This window comes from Poecile atricapillus, chromosome Z (assembly GCF_030490865.1).
Source record: "Poecile atricapillus isolate bPoeAtr1 chromosome Z, bPoeAtr1.hap1, whole genome shotgun sequence".
NCBI classification, from domain to species: domain Eukaryota; kingdom Metazoa; phylum Chordata; class Aves; order Passeriformes; family Paridae; genus Poecile; species Poecile atricapillus.
The window spans coordinates 63,834,697-63,853,242 of NC_081289.1; the positions used below are offsets into that span (position 1 = coordinate 63,834,697).

The 18,546-nt window shown below is 42.8% G+C and overlaps 1 protein-coding gene across 1 annotated transcript; it reads right to left on the reverse strand.

The window, feature by feature from the left end:
- Window positions 1-1,292: 1,292 nt before the first annotated feature.
- On the reverse strand, window positions 1,293-13,603 carry LOC131573904 (kelch-like protein 42). The gene is made up of 3 exons (XM_058828265.1): window positions 12,711-13,603; window positions 6,149-6,342; window positions 1,293-2,505 (listed from the first exon to the last, which is right to left on the reverse strand). Exons 1-3 carry the CDS (start codon window positions 13,601-13,603, stop codon window positions 2,054-2,056), a joined length of 1,539 nt encoding a protein of 512 aa, XP_058684248.1. The 3' UTR covers window positions 1,293-2,053.
- Between the last annotated feature and the right edge of the window lie 4,943 nt (window positions 13,604-18,546).

Consider the following 18,546-nt stretch of genomic DNA (forward strand, 5'->3'; position numbering starts at 1 on the left):
TGGTCACAGTTGACTGTAGGGTACTGAATCTGGAACTGAAAATAAATTTAGGAAAGCAACTAGCATAATGTGACACCAGACAATGGCACCCTGCTTATATTTATTCTGAAACACTTCTGAAAGAAGCATCTTATGAAAGTCACCTTCTTGCTCCATTGCAGAAGAGCAATTGTGTGGTCTGATACTGCTGTCAAAACACAGCAGCTGTACAATGTCTTCAAAGGAAATAAAAACACATCAACATGGACTTAGCTAATTGAAGTCAAACATAGCTGAGTGACAGGCACCATGTTGGGCTGATGCATGACATTCTCCACCAGGCTGCAAAAGTTCCACCCAAAAAGCTAAATTTTAGACATCCAAAATACCTTGTGTTGTGGTTTCTTTAATCCTAAAAATGTTCAAATACAAACATTCTCATTCTGGAGAAGTTTTCTGGGATTTTCTGTTTGCGTTACGACAGGTGATTGGAAGCACCAAGATTAATGTGTGAGCAGTGATTGGCAATGCACTTTAAGACTGGTAACCCTTTAGTAAGAACTGGTTTTATTCAAAACTGTGGAAAAGCAAGGAGTTACAAGGACCTTGAGGGAACCACTGCTGCCTCCTCCTCTGTACAACAGGCCCCTGTTTTCAAAAGATTCAGATTCCTGAATTCTAATGAAGAAATAAAAAGATATCTCCACACATTGGGAATGTGTTCAGGTGCTTTAAATCTCATCATGTGGATGAGCAGCTGGAGCAGAACCAGCATACCTACAATGTGTTTCGCACATGTCTAACCTGGCTCTTCTCATGGTAACCTCTTTCCTCTCTGTGTTGTGAGGACACACATTCCAGACCTGGGCAGGCACCTCAAGACACTTCTGCATTTGTCAGCTACATGGAGAAAAGGGACCAATCATGGCCACAGTTCTCTCTGGCAAGAGGCAGGAACGGGAAGGAACGCCTGCAGTATCCCGACAAAGATATCTAGAATCCCCACAAAGGAAGGTTCACAGTGAGCACCTTACAGTGCCCTTCATAGAGACGAACAACAGTGGCTGGCAAACCTGAGGCAACCTCTCCTGATGACACAAGGAAGAGCCAACACTCACATGGCCCTGCTCTGGGGAAGGTGTTCAGGGGGTCATCTACAAAAGCGAAGCCTTCCAGGTGTGTCCAACAGGAGTGTTGCAGGATGTAAGCAGGATGGACCTGGAGCAGAATCACCTCTGCTCATGCTCAAGGACAATTTCACAACAGGCAGCTTGAAACTACAATTTGATCTTTAAAACTGAGTTTTAGGCACTACAGAACACAACAAGGTAACTAAAACTTAAACCTTTATGACAATTAGGAAATTCCGCCCTTTGAATAAAGAGCCTTTTTACCTCTATCTTAATAGTAGCTTGAAATGCTGCCAACTTCAATTAAAGGAGCATCTACTTTCCAATTAGCAACTGTAGGCAATTCCTACCAGTCCCTGGCAAAGCATTGCACTATAAATAATCCAGAGGAAGTTCTTCTTGATGGGACCCCAATTTCTGGCATCTTCGAAAATCTCACTTGCTGCCATGAGATAAAATGGGGACAGCATAAGCAATTTGAAACTGCACATTTGACAGAACATTGCTTGCCTGTATTTTAAAAGAAATAAATCCTGTTGTGATTTTGATTATACTAATTTTTTACTTTATTGAATTGTTTCAACTTTAAAAATGTATATGTTTTGTTCTATGCTGTCTATTAAGATGAAAAATAAAACCAGACTGATGAGTTTTGCTTTCGGAACTTCTGTATCAGTTGCCAACACAATTATTTTATGTTTAAATTGCAAACAATACCTGGTGAAATTTTAATCCAAACCAGTAAAATGTTTAAATTAACATCTTAAAACTGTTTCTGGAAGCATTTCTCTTCATATTGGACTCTGAAACCTTTTTAGAGAACAGAATCAGTATTTTATGCCTGCATTATGCAACCACATTACATTCTGAAAATGGAATTATTCAGAGGGAGAAATATCTCATCAAAGAACGATTAATGAACTGAAAAGAAAACCCTCATGCTGTTACACTTCTCGCCCATCAGGCAAATACATAGAACAGATCAGAATGTTTTGTCCAAAGGCTGGGAAACGCCCCAGTGACTCCCAACTGTCTGTGAAGATGTTATACTTCAGGAAGAGACGCTGCTCCAAGCTGGAAGACAGAGTAATATTCCTACTCAAGATATAGACTCCATCATTGTGGAGAGTGCAAGTCAAGTTAAGGCCAGATTTGGATGAGTTCTCATTGAGGTAGAGCCACTCTTTGGTGGTAGTGTTGTAGGACTGCACCGTTAGCAGGTCCTCGCTGGGGCCGGATCTCTGGTTTGGTCCAAGGTCGAGGATGCAGCCTCCCACCAGGTAGATGGTCTCCTCCACAGACAACATCTGCTGCTTGCGGATGTGCACGTCGCACAGCTCCAAGTTGGTCCAGGAATCAGAAGTGGGACAATACTGCAGGATGCTCATGTTCCTGCCTGAAACAGAGAGGAGACATTCGCAAATAAATAATTCTGTCAGCAGGCACTCATGGGGGAGCATTTTTCTTTCCTACAAAGCATCCCAGCCTTTACTGCAGATTGCTCACACACTTGCAGGGTAAACCAGGGGAGAAATGGTGATCACCGACAGCTACAGCTCTTTGCCCTTGACAAGAAACTTTGTTCTGTTCCTTGGCACAGGGGAAAAAAAATATGATACTTCTGGCACATTACATGATGTAAATTGTCTAGGCCAGCAGATTTTATCCCTACTTTTTGGCTTATGCTTTTAATTTTGTCTTTGATTGATACAAAAGAATTTTTTTACAAAGAGGGAAATGGAGCAATAGTCCCCTCTCCAGAAGTGGTCACAGATAAATCACACTATCCTAAAAACAGTACACTTCATTAATGGCAGTCGAGTGATGATTTATCATCCAATCTTAACTTTGATACTTTGCTTTTCATTCCATATGTCAAAGTTTTATGGAATAAAATTTGTAAAGATGGTTACATTTTAACAAGTGGCCTGGATGACTTAAGGGCACCTTATAAGGAGAGAAACACACATTGTCAAAATCATCTAAGAACCAGGAACTCTGTGTTCTGCCATCAGAAAGAAGCTGAAATCATCTCCATAATTCACAACTGAGTGGGCACATTTCTGTGCAATAGTGTTATTCCACAGAATTGTTACAATGCCACCCTGAAGCCCTGGCTGAAGACCCTGACTGTGCCCAAGTCTTCACTAAATTATCATAGAATGCACATGACTCGGTAAATTCAGTCCAGTCTCTGGAGACCTGAGCTCAAATCCAACCTCACATGACAAGCAGGAACAGGTTTGCAGACTCCAGACAGGTCTTTTATTAAATCTGCTCCATGTTACCCGTCTGTCCTGCACAACGACTTCCAGATGAGCTCCCAGGGGAAAGAGCAGACGGGGACATACTGACAAATTCTGTAAGGGCACATGTATAAATAGTCAGAAATATAACTGGATTCTTGTGAATGAAGTGCATCAGTGGCATGATCAGGGAGGTGCTGCTCCATCCAGCATTTGCACTCTGATTATTCTCATGGCAGTGCTCTGTGAAACTGCAGCTCTACATATAGATGACCTTTGTCTACAAACAACCCATCATTTTCCAACTCATTAAGGGGAGGAGAAGTCCAGTTAAGTTTCTATGACTATCTATAGCAGTAAATTTCCCCTGGAAAATGTGCTATTTGAGAGTAGGCGTATGAAATAGAAGCCCATTGCAACATGGACCTCACATGCTCAGTCCACAGCCTGGGTCTTTTATATTCATTGAAACAACAACAAAAAATCCCAAAACAAAACCCACAACACAAAATATGGACACAACAGTGCCTGACACAGAATTTCTATTAGGATCTAGGTTCACAAGTGAGAGTTGCAAACTCAAGAGAAGGACTTTATTCAAGAAGTGTCATTAAAACTTACAGTGGGAAATTCCAGATCCTGCCATCTTTTGCGAAGTGCAGTCTCAGGAGAAAGCTCTACACAAATTTAATAAAGTAGCCCACAAAATCTACCAAAACTGAGGTATATACACAGAAATACCAAAAATTACTAAAAATAACATTACACAAAAACCATTAATTACTGCATGTCTTTTATGTAGTAAATGTAGGAAACCAGCAAATAAACCTTGGTATTTCTCAGATCCTTAAGTCTTAATACTTTCTGACAATGGCATAATTCAGAAGGAAAATCACCAGTGTAATTGTGGCAATTCTGGTTATAAGTCTGCTAATTGTCCTAAGTCAAGATGTCACAGAAAAACTGATTCTGACCCTTCAGGAAATTATTTATAACAAGCACAGGAAACAGAAGCCTAAATGTGCTAGTTATCCTGCTCAACACTTCCTGTTTTTTTACTGTCCTATTTCCATTGAAAAAGGCATTTAGGAAAAGACCTGGGAAATGACAGAGGTTTGGAGGGCAGCAGCGATCCCCTGGAGTGTGGAGGAAGCAAGAAGTAATGCAAAACTCTCCTTCAGCTGAACCCACAGGCAGCAAGTACCGAGTCAGGAGCCTGACAGAGGGCAGAAATCTTGACTGCACATGCCTGAATGAGGAGTTTTAAAGGAATGCGATCTGAATCAGCAATGTACTGATCTTCCTCTTCATGACACCAGGAGTAGGCATCCTATTGAAAGCACAGCACAAGCATCAGAAAAGGAACTTGCAGAGTCCAGATGGTGTAGGAGAAAAGTTGGTTTTCCTGTAATTGTGTAGCACTCTTAACCAAATCAGAGGTTTTTTACCTTCTTTTCACCCTTCTTTCTCCCTCTCTCTAGATAAAAATGCCAAACCCCTAACCCTGGTCTCTAGAGACAAGACTTCCCATTAATCTGTTTCAACCCCTTATCTTGTCTCACTGGATGTTTCCCTTTGGATTTCACTTCTTAACACAGTAAGTGTTTCATGGCAGACATCTCAGAGTCCCAGTGCTGAACAGGATGGAGCACAATGGCAGATCCTGCAGTGAGGGTGACCAGAAGACTGGGACTGCAGCACACACAGCATAGCACAGCTCTCCGTACAGACGCATTTTCCTCACAGAAGCCACCAGACTCTTGGTCAGAATGGTCTGGAAAAAATGTATTTCATCACCAGAAGGACTTTAAGGGGTGGCAGTATGTTTTTTATAAACTTTAAAACAATTCAGAGCTCAAATCTGCTCAGACACTAGAAGCTTGTTCTAACATCAGTTTAGCTCTGCTTGCAGTACTGTCTGCAAAAGCTAATCTGTCTTCTAATTTCATTCTGTGTTTGGAAAGAAAGCCCTTAAAACTTCTGTGGTCAACTGAAGTGGGCAAAGGCCAAATTCCAACTTACAAAATCCTGGTAAATACCGAACATTTGAGAAGGTTAAAAAATTGACTTCTAAAGCTCTGAGAAAATGCCTTCCTCTCAAAAAATGGCACTAATGTACATAAGGAATGAACAAATAGGATCTCTTTTTAACTGAACCTGTTTGCCCACTGGATAAAGAAAAGCAATTGTCAGAAGAGAATGAAACTCCAAATTCTTACCTCTGTACAGTGTCCTCAGAAAATTTAGTAGAGAAATTAAATAAGCTAAAAGTGTTGGTTCTTGCTTCAGTTTTTGATTGTTCTATTAAGGTAGAGCTTGAATTTTCCTGTGAAACTTTATAGTGAAAAGACCATGACATCTATTAATACATGAGAAATACTAAGGCAGGAAGATATTTTCTATGAATTTTTCCTTCTGACAGTCTAAAACAGGTATTTAAAAAGTAAACAAAGTATATCTGTTGAGACCTCTCTGTACTGTGTGATCAACATCTAAGAAAAGGGGTAGTGGCTAAGCTGGGTGCTGAAATACCAATCAGTTTGCTCTCTGCAAGTAACAGAGCCCCAGGTCCACACAGCCTCTGAAAAAAATGTAAATACCTGATTCTTCCCTGACAGAGATATTGTTTTGTTTTGTTAATTATTTTTTACCAGCAATTAATTTCTATGTGTTCTAATGAGAATTATGCAGCCTTCTGCACGAGTTCAAAAGCTCTCCTGAAAAACAGGAGAAAATGATCTGGCCCTTGGAAATGATCAGGAAGCCAACAAGAAGGAACAGCAAACTTGTTACCTCGTGCAGTGTATCCTCCAATAACATAGATCTTGCCCTTGCATTCACAAGCTGAGAATTCTGCAAGAGGGTTTGGCATGGATGCCACAAAATTCCACCAGTCATTCTCCGGGTTGTAGCACTCCACATTGGAAAGGGATTGGCCACCGATGGCATAGAGCTTTCCACTGACAGCCAGGAGCTTGAAGTTGGATCTGAAAGAACAGATTGCAGCATTGAAATTAGGTGCATCCATGTACAGAAATAGAGAGGAAAACTCTTCCTATCCCGGCTCTGACACACTCATCACCTTTCACAGCTTTCACCACTACTTGAAGTGTCTGCAGCATCTGAACTCTTCTGTGCAAGGCCGAAATGCTGTAACTACACTGCGATTACTCAGGACAGTAGCCACTGACAGTTTGAATATTAATGATGATGCTGCTGAGACTAAGGAATATTTTATTTTTCATTCTGTGCCAGTTCAGCCCTAGATGTTCAGATAACCAATGTCCTCAGTAGATGCCTCGTTTTTAATTGGCTTTTATAAATGTGCCATTGGTAGAGAAAAATGCATTACATGGATGCAGAGTGAAAGATATAATTTCAGTTAAAATTTCAGAAATTTCAAACAAGACTTGATGGATGTCTATGAATGCATGCTTGCTTTAGGCTGTATTATGCAATCTCTAATAACCCTAATAAAAAAGCAATTTAAAGTGGAACACATTGAATCCTGTTCTGCAAAAGAAAGAAGAGAGAATCTTCTGTACCCTATTCATTATTAAACTACTAAATACATCCTCTGAAACAAGATATATCTGTAGATTATGTTCTACCCATAGCTGAACAAAAATTACATTGCACCCCATGAGCAATGCCCTCCAAACAGGTCATTTATTTCTTAGTCTGTTCCACTATGCTCTCAAAATTCGCACATGGCAAAGGGCAACTTCCTAATTCCTGAAGCATAAGAAGTCTCCTAACTCACACCCTGAAGGTAATGCAGACAGAAACAATGGGTCAATGGGTATTAAAAGTGCAGATCTGGAGGAAGAAACTGGAGGAGGTGAAGACAGAACTCTTGTGTGCAGCTCTTCCTTCAAGCTAGGGAGGCTGGTCTAACAAAGGATGAGCTTTTCCTCTCCCCAGGAACAGTCTCACTGACTAGAAGTGATGTTCCTTCTCTTCTGCTGAGCCAATTGAGATTTTATCATGAGTGACCCAATTAACTGGATGTGTGGCAGTCCCTGGAGCTCACTGGCTCAGTGCAAAGCCAAACATGGAACTGTCATGTCTGTAAAACCAAAATGATGTTTCAGACCTGCACCGGCCTGCTGGGCAGCAAAGGGAGTTCCACCCTGCTGGAATGCATCATTCAAAACTCACTGCTAAGTACTTTTGCAGGGCTTTGTCTGGACAAAACGAACCCTGCCTAGCTGCAGACTGCCCTGCAACTTCTTTTTATTAAATGTATTTGGAAAAAGGATTTGTTTCCAGATGGAATCACTTTGTTCTTGTCAGCCTGATACAGCTTTGGAAACTAAAATGCTCCTTTAAAGGAATTAATTGCTTTTTATTCATTTTTTCCCCCCCAACATTTACAATTAGGTTAGTCTGTTCATATTCCCTCAATAGCAATTATGCTTTCCAGTTTAGAAAATCCAGAATAACAGGGCAATCAAAAGCAGATATGAAATGAGGACAACTAATTGCAAAACATTATGATTTTCAAAGCAATTTAAGTGTTGTAAAAGTTAGGACAAGAAAAAAAAATCCACAAATTAACAAAGGGAAAACTATCTATTGAAATACAAGCAGCACAACTTGCAGCTTTAAGTATTCTAAAAGGAGGCTACAAACCTTTGTGTCAGTCATTTAACCACTTCAAACACAGATTTATGGAATTCATTAACAATAAGGTTCATTTTACTCAAAAGTAGCTGCAAATATCCATGAGCACACTTTATATGAAAGTCTGGACAATGGCTCAATATGTTATGAAAAACTTCTGCCATTCACCTTTCCATGCCAGTAACAACAGGTGTCTTTATGGAGAGTGCACATTAGGAAATATTTAGTGCATTTTTATACTCTTTTAATGTGTTGAAGCAACTGGAAACAAGGAAAGCAAACACTGAGCAGGGAGCCAGCTCTCCACAACCAATAGTTCCATGGACTACAGCCTGGAAACAGCTGGGCCAAATCCATCAGATTCCACCATGACAGAACTCCACTCGCACCTGCTACTTGTCTAAACCTGAAGGATCAAGACGTATTCCCCAAAAACCAGGCCTAGTGGGTCCCTTCTTGCTGGGACAAGCCAAGGTATAAGCTGCCTTCTGCTGCCCCCATTCACTCTGAACAGGACCCCAGGAACACCACTGCAGCAAGTGGCAGCTGTGGGGTTTTACCATCACTCAAAATCCATTCTTCACTCAACAAAGTGCAAAGCGCATGCACAAAAGAAGGAAAGTATGATGCACAAATGTAAAGGAGCTGGAGGTCAGAGAAGCTTTCTGCATGCAAGACAACATTCCACAGCTTCCCAAAACCCCACCGTGGCTCTGGATCATGCTAGGTGTATCTGCAGGAGGCCATGGTGGCAGTGGCTACAAAGGACCAGCACACATGGTTTTTGTTCACTGACAATCTCACTTAGTGTACAACAAAAATGAGTTAGCCCATATACTGGGGAGGACTTTTTGATCAGAGGGGTGGCTAAAGATGGAAACAAGATACCTGGGAGGAGGATTCCAGTGTAGGCCGGAATCTACACAGCTGGAGGATTTCAAGAGCAAGTTAAATGTGTATTTATTTGCAAGGTAGCCTTGGTCCTGGTGCAGAACATGACCCTTGGATTAACCAACACTGTTTCTTCCTGCCAAATGATCAATTTAACCTTAAAATTTCTCAAAAATCAGATGACTTCTTTATTCTAGAGTTAAAGCACTTACAACAGATACAAGGAATCATGAAAACACAGTTATGGAGCAATTCCAAAGTGTTTTACATATTTTCAGTAAGTTCCTTTTTTTTTCTCTTTTTTATATTTCTTGTGTGAGCTTGCAGAGTACACTGCATTAAACATTAAGCTTTAAAAGTGTGTGATACATTTGTGGTAAGTAAGGTATGACCAGTTCTAACTTAAAAAAATTTTGAAGTCTATCATTTTATTATTTTTTTTCCAGCACATGAGAACTTTGAGTGGGGGAAAGAAAAAAAAAAAAAAAAAAAAGAAAAAAAAAAAAAAAAAAAGTACAAAATTAAGAAGGAGAAGGTCTCCTGACCAAGTAGCATTCCCCAGAAGCATCATCTTCTATATTCCATAAGAATCTTCAGAGTGGCAACAGTTCAGACACAGACTGCTCATAAAAATCATATTTCATGTACATGTGCATAATTCCAGCCTGGGGCTTACACAGGTCTTTCAGGCCTGGAAGATTTACCTGCCATGAGTAGGAAGGTTCTGAAGGAAAATAGAAGTGGAATATACAGCTCTATCTGGCACATGCAGTAGAAATCCTATGAGTATATTATTTTTAAAAAGTAAATTTCAACAGACAGTGTTCACTTAAAAAGGTTTGTAAAGGTATTCAAGGACATTACTGCAACAGTTCCCTATCTACTTTGTTACCTTCTTGACCCCAAAGGGATCTTGGGCAACACTTACACACAACTTCTTTTAAAAAGTTCAAGTCATTCTGTCTCTTGGGAATTCCAAGTACAGAAACACCTCTAGAATGAAAAGGTCTAGAAAACGACCTGAAAATTACCTGTTATGGACTATTTGCGATCAGCACTGGATTTAGCACTCAGATGATGAGAAATTCCATGCTCCGTCATAGGCTTCCTTTGTGAGCCTGAGCACATTATTTTAGCTCCCTTGGGCATGCACAAATTTGGAATAACACACTCTGAAGCTCCTGGGGGCATCACATGAACATTAAACAGGAGCTGCCTATTGTGGAAAAGTTTGAAACTGAAGTAATAAGACCTGTACACATAAAAAGAAATCCAACAGTGCAGACCCAAACCAGAATGGCTGCTAAACATTTCATCTACTACTTAGAAGTAAGTTAGGAGTGTTTCATCTAAGCATATGGAGAGAATCCCAGCATCCTGGGATTCTCCATTATGACAATGGAAATAATTCATGATAAAAATACCTCAGAACTTAAAAGGTTTCTTAGGGCAGAAAACTCTTATATGAACAGTAAAGCAGCAAAATTAAATCCATAACTCCTCAGCCTTCCCTCGAGGCCAACATACGCAGTCACTCATGCAGAACAAATCCAGATCCTCTGCTGTCTGAAGTCAAACCAACTTCAATGGAAACCAAAGCCCTCCCTCCTGAAGGTATGTCGAATTTCATCCACGGGATGTAATTGTATCAGCTGACATAAATTTGTGTGCCAGACAGTCACATGGCTGTAATTCCTAAGCAGAAAGCTGGGCAACCACCCTGCTTATTTTACTATAGCGTAGCAAACTAAAAATATAATGCCAAGCAAACTGTACCTCTAATTGCAGCACAGATGTGTGGCAGACAGGCATCTGCACTGGACATGTAGCATGCAAACCCGTCATGTTAAAAATGGCCCTGCTCTTGGCTCCTAGGGCACAGGCTATCTCTCCTTGCCACTAAACATCAAGCAGGTCACCAGGGAGCTGACATGTTATGTCAGATAGAAAAATTAATAATTAACTGCAGAGCTGAGACTTCATAAGCTGGTAAAATCAGAAACTTTTTCTGAAGGGGTCAGCCAAGTTTCCATGAAAAAAAGCTCCCCCAGTTACTCAGGGAGCAACATCCTCAATGCTACTTTGCAGGTGTCATTCTAGGTACCTTTTGGCCTGCAATAATTAGCATGGAATGCAAGACTAAAGATTATTCCAAATATACCCATTTGCCTGCTGCCTTTCTGCAATAAATGGCCAATGTGAAATTCTATTCAAAGGAACACCTTCGAACAGGTGTCACCTGAGATGTGTTTGAAGATTAAGTTGGTGTGGCAATGCCACTGCAAACAGTAATAGGAGAAAATATCCATGTATTTATTATCCAAGTATAATGTTTATACATCCTAACAAAAACAAAAAAAAGGCCAAGTGTGGAGGAAAAATGGTCATCTAGAGTTTGAATACACAAACTCTAAAAAAAAGGTGCAAAAAGGGCCTTGAAAAGGTTTTTTTTAAAACCCATGTTGCAGAGTCTACACACACAGTAACAGCTTTCTTGCTATAGACATCACACAAACAGAACCTCGTGACTTGGTCAATGTGGGACTTCTGTGATGAAGTTAATTTACATAGGAGACACTGTGCGGGCTGACCTCATTCTCCTTTTCTAGGAAGGCCAAGTGCTCCCAACCCCATTTACACAGGTCCTGCTGTCGAATGAAGCCAGCTAAAACATCTCTGTTCCCCAGGCACCTCAGGAAACTCTGCTACAGGCTCAGCCTCTAAGAAACAGGTCTGTAAGAAAAGGTGTTTGTAGTGTTTAAAAGCCAAACATTCATTTTACAGATGAAACTTTTCCCACCGCTGTTCCAAGCAGTCAGCAACACTGAAAAAAAATGGTTTCTGATCAGTTGTGATGAGTGATTATTTCAGTAAAATTCTCACAATACAAGAATTGGCGGGGGAAAAAAAAGGTGAAATGGGAAAGACTTAATTTTAGGTCTAATCCCTGTTTTGAGGGGGATAGATGGCAAAAGCTAAATAGAGCTAGGAATTGAGACTGCAATTGAACTATCCAGATACAAAGCATTTATGCCAACAGCTTGGGTCTCTGTGCATGCTCTTTCAATTCATTAGATAGAGAAAAGGATTTCCATTCTACAATAAATTTTGGCCTCCTTTTTCTTTTTCAGAGAAAAGATAAAATTTAAAATACTTTTACTACAGTGGAAATGAAGAGGAAGTTCATGTTGGAAACAAAGCCAGTTTGTTTCAGTGAAATGAAAGCCTTTGTTTTTATAACTCCAAAGTGTGTTTAAGGGAGAGGAGCTACAACTTTGGCCAGAGAGAAGGCCTCTCTTCTTTGGCCTTCCTCAAGGCTAGATCTCTATTACTCTTTCAAATATAAATTACGCAAGTGTTTCTGAATGCAAACTAAAACATCAATGTGTAATAAATGGTTCAAAAGGATAAAGGTGAAAAAGAAAAAATTATCAAAATGATGAATGATTCAAAGATCCAAATATTCCCATCAAGTGAGAAATTTCTCACCGTCTTCCTGACGCTCTTCTGGTATCTCACTGAAGTGTAGACCTACAAAACATTCAGACTTTTATGAAAGTACAAACCACTGGACAACTGCTGTAACTAAATTGTTTTGGCCATCTCCAGCTCTGGTATAGTCTGTACATCCCCACTAAGAGCAGGAAAACTTGTCACGTACTTAACTGGAGTTACAGTACATCACAAAGAAAGCGGGAAAGGAATTTCCACATTGGGTTTGTCTGGTCCTTCAGAGCACAGACAGGTCTGTATCGCGTCCCTAAGGCTGAGCCAGTGCCATGTGATCTACCTCAACACCAGACAGGGACACACGCGTACCCCAGTGAACAGGGGTTACCTCTTCTGGTTCATCGAGGCCAGCTGGCTCCACTCGTTGAGGCACGGGTTGTAGCAGTGCGCGGCAGAGATCTCCTGGCTGGTGATGCGGTAGCCGCCGACAATGAACAGGTAATTGTCCAGCGTGGCCGAGCCGTAGCCGCGGACGCTCACCAGATCGGTGGGCAGATTATTGGCCAGCGGCAGCCACCGCTGCGCCTCCTCGTCGTACCTGAGCATGGCCCAGGGCGCGTCCCCCGCGGGGTGGCAGCCGGCGGGCAGCCCCGGCGGACAGGCGCCCATAAAGTCCCCGAGCAGCACGAGGGTGGCCGTGCCCCTCATGCGCCGCTCCCGCAGCTGCTGCTGCAGCGCCGAGGGCAGCAGGAGGTGCGGGCGGGCGTCGGGCCTGCGCAGCACCTGGTGGTAGTGGGCGGCCATGAAGTCCAAGCAGGCGTCGTGCAGGTCCTGCAGGCCGTACACCTGCGCCAGGCGGTGCAGCTCGAAGCAGTTGCCGAGGCGTACCTGCGACAGCAGCAGCCGCAGCAGGGGCGTGACCTGCAGGTAGGAAGCGGCCTCCACCAGCTCCTCCAGCAGCGGCGGCTCCTTCTCACCGCCCACCTCCTGCTCCAGCCGGGCCAGGCAGGACGTGTTGATGAAGTCCAGCACCAGCTCCAGCCCCAGGGCGCTCAGCCCCCCTCGCAGCAGCTGCTCCTCCTGGCCCTGCCCTGCCTCCCTCATTCCCGAGCGGTAGAGCGCTCGGAAATAGTCGCTCTGCTCGATCAGCTTCCTCTTGCACACCGGGTAGCATTTATCCCCCAGCCGGATCTGCACCACCTCCTCCCCGGCACCGGCCCCATCCCCTGCTTCCCCTTCCCGCTCCCCTTCCTCCTCCCGCCGCCGCTCCGCCAGGGACATGGCTCACCGCGGGCCTGCCGCGCCTCAGCCCGGCCGCAGCCGCAGCCGCCGCGCCGGCTCCTCCTCCGCCAGTCGGGCCGGGCCGGGCCGGGCCGGGCCGGGATGGGCGGAGCGGCCCCGGGATCCTGGCTGCCGCTCCGGCCCTGCAAGGAGTGACAAGGAAAAGCGGAAAAAAACCCCCAAAACAAAACAACAAAGTCAAATCAAAACAAACTAACAAAAAAGAAAAACAAACAAACAAAAAACTCCCAAAAAAACCCAAAAACAAAACAAAAAAACACCCAAAGAAAAAAACAAAACAAAACCAAAACCCGCACACAGGGAGGAAAGAGCAAAAAAAGCCCGAAAAAGGCAATGTTGAGCACTCCGGCGCTGTCCGCCGCGGGGGGGCCGTCAGGGCATCCCCCGGGCCCAGCCAGGGTGGGTGTCAGGGACACGGTGGAAAGGCCAATATTGGGCCCCAGGGGATAGCCCAGAGGCGCAGCGACCCCCCCTGGTGCTCCCCTCTCCTGATTTGGGCCGGGATCGCAGCTGCAGCCGCAGCTCTAACCCCTTGCCATAAATGTACCGCTGCATCCCTGGCGAGGGTCAGCGTTCCCGAGCCACACGCGCAGGGAAAAAGCAGGGTGTGTGTGCCGGGATCCGCGCACAGGCAGAGCGGAGGAGGAGCGGCACAGCCACCCTGGTGCCATCGCGTCTTCGCACTCCCGCATCCCTTCCCGACCTGAATACCCCGTCGCTCGTCCTGCACGGCCAGAGCAGCAGTGGGACTCGGGAATGGCAAGTGCAAAACATGACTCTGCTCTGGCCTTCCCGGTCCCCTGCGTGTCCCTGCCCCTGGTCTGCCCTGTGAAGATACTGCATAGCCTGTTCTGCTGCTCCATCTTTTCTATTTAAACTAAGTTCCTGGAACAGGACATCTCATAAGTGAGCTATGTACTAGGGTCCTGAGTTTGTTTGACATGAACAAGGAAAGATTACATTAATAACTGTGCATCTTGGGCAAGGATAAATTGACAGATTTGCTGTTTGCATTGTTATATTCTTCAAACACAATGACAATCCTTTATCTTAAATAACCCTACCACCTGTCGAAACAGATGAGGTCTGCCATGTCTGTCTTCTTATATGCTGATACTTACTAGAAAGATGTTCAAAATATGTTTTTTATTTTTATAAAGATATTTCCTTCTGATATTGCAGACCATGGAAAATCTTTCCCTTTAGCAGTGGTGTGACTCTTGTCCAGTTTGTGCAGCTTGCTTAATTTTCAGACAGCTCCCTATTTTCACTGCTCAGAAGGGATCTTTTCCCCCTGCTATTAAAATATTTCAATGGTATTAGTCTGTTTTGTGGACTTTTCCCTTTTTAAGGAAGACAGGGTGGTTTACTTTTTAGCATTTCCTCTATGAAATAATCATGATCCTTTACCACTGTTTTGTTGATTTTCAGCTTCTTAACTCTAGATCATAGAGATGACACACATATCAATCTCTGTTACAGGTGTTCTTTTCTGCTGATTTTTATAGAAACATTTTTTGAAGTGAGGTAGACTTCTGTGCACGTTTGTTTTACACTTCACTTCAAAGTATCTTCATCATCTTGCTTTTGAGTGGCCCATTTCATATTCTGAAGTCCTTTTCTATAGGATCTCAACCAGACCCAAAGAGGTGTCTCCAGCAGCTTTCAGTAGCTGGGTGACCACCACCTCTCCTTTTCTTTCCTGCTAGTGTGTTACACTGTTTGTTTGGTTTGTGTTCCTCTTTCAATCTTCCTCATTATTTAATTAACATTCAAATTCCACTTTCCTGTCTTCTATTCTTAATGAAGCACCACAACATTTTGCTTTTTGAGTTTCTTACACCTAGTTGAAGTATGAGCACTTGGCTCTTTTTTTCTCTGCTTCAGGTTCAGCCTTCAAAAGATTATCACACACAAGTGTCTCACCACCTCAGTAGGAGTCCAACCCTTAATTCCTTCTTGCCCTTTAATTCCCACAGACATTTCAAGCAACTGTAATCATTATTATTCCTGAGGAAAACAGAGATCTCGTTTTGGCATGGTCAGCAAGCTGTCGTGTTGGAATAAAGGAGGATTGCTGTTTTTAGACATCTGCTTTGAAGTCTCTTACGTTTCATGGATTTGTAAGTTAGCTCCTAATTGGTGAATGCTTTTTTCCATGTAGTCAGTTGTGGGTGCGGAGGAGCCCGCTGGGCCCGAGATCCTTGCTCTCCCCTGGAGACAAGATACTTCTCTGTAAGAGAGGCACAATGTATCAGTCCCAGGGATCTTTGAGTTAGATATGTTAAACTGTTGTGCCCCATTGGTGTTCCCCCCTGCTGTCCCACCCCGATACAGGTATCTCGGGCTTCCCACCGCCCCTCTCCTGTCCTATAAATATCCCGGGTTTTCCCCTGTTCCGTAGATTCGCTGTTGCTGGCACCCTTCGCCAAAGCTCTGCCTGAATAAAGGTTTGTGCTTAGCAGAACGCTGGACCAGCTTTCTCGTCCCTGCTTCCCGTGTCGCCTGCCTGCCGCCGCTGAGCCGAGCTGGAATCACTCGCCTGCCCGAAGCCGCTCACACGCGCTTCGGCCCAGCCCTTCTCAGGGCTGTCTCTAGAGAAGTCGTGGTGCTCCGGGCTTTCCGTCGCCGTGGCAGTCAGTTATGGTAAGTTCAGCCTCAAAGTGTTGACACCACATCCTGGTGGATGGAATATTTCTTCTCTGGCCATGTGTTGCCAGATGAGCCCATGTCTGCCACTCTGCTTGGGATTTCCAGTCCTTCTTCCTCACAGTCCATGAGGTTTGTTAATGAATTGGATCACTTCTGACATGTACTAGTGTTTTATCCCTGCCAGCAAACTTCTGACAGCTTTCTCCAGGAGCTCTCACGTGCTAAAGGAGTCAGCAATGCTGCGTGGCCACTTTTACAGAAAGTCTGTTTCCTTACCCAGTTGATTTCACTGGGCTGATTGTCATCTCTCTGGGCTTTTTACAGGCTCAGGGCTGGGCAGTTGTGCTAAGCTAGAGTGTGCTGACAGGGCAGGTCCCTTGATTTTTACTACACCCGTAAGTCAGCCTGTGTGATGTGCTTATAGAGTACTTACACTGCAAATGCACCAAGGCAAGGGCTACTTTTTTGTTCCACTTATGTGGAGATAATTTTGTCTGTCTTCCACTCTGGTGCTATACTGGTTTATTCAAAGAGATCAGTAATATGTGTTATTATACTGGAATCAAAGAAAAAACTTTGCTGTTTCACCAGCAATCATCTTGGTTGTACCTTAAGTGAATAAGAAATGCATTTTCCAGAGTTGGAACTCCATTTCTAGAGCTACAAAGCCAAAATGTGTAGTTCAGAGCCATAAAAGGTTTGCATGATCTTTGAAACAAATATGAAGGACAATCTATCATCCTTCAAGAATATGCTGAAGCATCAAACATGAAAACAAGCATGGTAGATGTTAAATGAGTTTATGATAAATGAACATGCTATGAAGAACAACACTCAGAGGGGAAGACGAGGGTAACTCTCCTCAGCATTTCAATACCTATCTTCTAGACTTTGGCTCCTGGGGCAAAGTCTTCAAGCTATTTTAGACATTTCTGGCCTCTCTTCACAGTACCTGAGAGACAAATTAGTACCAAGAAAAAGGGTTCCCAAGTGCCAACAAAGGGGCTGTGCAGACACCAGAGAGTGTCAGTAAAGGCTCTGTTGTTCCAGGGTTGTGTTGGCCATTTGTGCTACATAATTTTTCCCTGTGTCTGGTGCCTGAACGATTTCCTTGTAGTTAATGTCTGAATTACTACCAAGGCTGAAGAGAGATCATTCTTTTCTTTCAAAAAGATGTGGAAATGGAAGAAGCTTTTTTCATACAGCAACTCCATTGTAAGAGACCATTCATCCATGACACAGAGAATCGGAGCCTTTCTCTGCCAGGGCACGCATTTTAACATAGCAAAAGCAAGGAATCACAGAGACTCAGGAGTTACTGCTACAAAGACAAGAAAAGTAAAGCCAGAGAGACAGTGGGTAATACTTGAGAACCAGAGAGTAGCACCGACTGAATGCTCTGAGGAAAGGACCACACCGAGTAAAAAAAACTTGTGGAAAAATTTAATTCCTTTCAGGTTTATTAGCCTAAAGTGTGAACTAGAACAGAATCTGGGATATTTAAAGTATCCATGCTATCTAATATAAATATAAAGTGCCACATTCTGCCCTCTGAGACACTAGAGAATTTACTGCACTGCCAGGGAACTGTGAATTGAGTAATAGTGGAATTACTCAAGACAGGAATTGGTCTTTTGGAAAGGATTTGCCATCTGCTGCCATTGTTTAGTCTTTTCCCTGTCACAGGATACAAAGTAAGCATCTATGGAACATAGGAATTATCCTGCAGTATTTCAGCACTGAAAATGTCTTGTGTTCTAAAGGATCTTGATATTTCTAAGAGGAACTGACCAGAGCATCATTTTGCTTCAGCTGAACTCTAGCATTTGTGAAGGATGACCTGCCAAGGTAATTTCTCTTTTCATATTCGCATCCAAACAAAGCACTTCTTACCCAGTGTCATTAGGAATGCTATTAAAATAAAATAAAATAAAATAAAATAAAATAAAATAAAATAAAATAAAATAAAATAAAATAAAATAAAATAAAATAAAATAAAATAAAATAAAATAAAATAAAATAAAATAAAATAAGAAAGCACTCTTATTTCTAATAGCACTTGCTCAGACATTATTCCCTAATATTTTCTGTTTATTTTTTCTGCTTTTAATGTGCTGTTTATTTATTCCTTGCAATAAAGATATGTTGCAGCACTACTGAAGAGATACTTGGAGTGGCATGTTTTTGAAAACAGATTGTTTATTATTAAGTACTCATTAATCACATCTGAGTGATTAATACTAAAGTGTGTGCTTCTGAGCTCTCTCTGG

Coding starts and splice junctions, on each gene's coding strand:
- LOC131573904 (XM_058828265.1), bottom strand. CDS start 13,603: ATGTCCCTGGCGGAGCGGCGGCGGGAGGAGGAAGGGGAGCGGGAAGGG. Junction 6,343..12,710: donor GCCTCGATGAACCAGAAGAG/GTAACCCCTGTT, acceptor CTGTTCTTTCAG/ATCCAACTTCAAGCTCCTGG. Junction 2,506..6,148: donor TGGAGGATACACTGCACGAG/GTAACAAGTTTG, acceptor TCTCTGTTTCAG/GCAGGAACATGAGCATCCTG.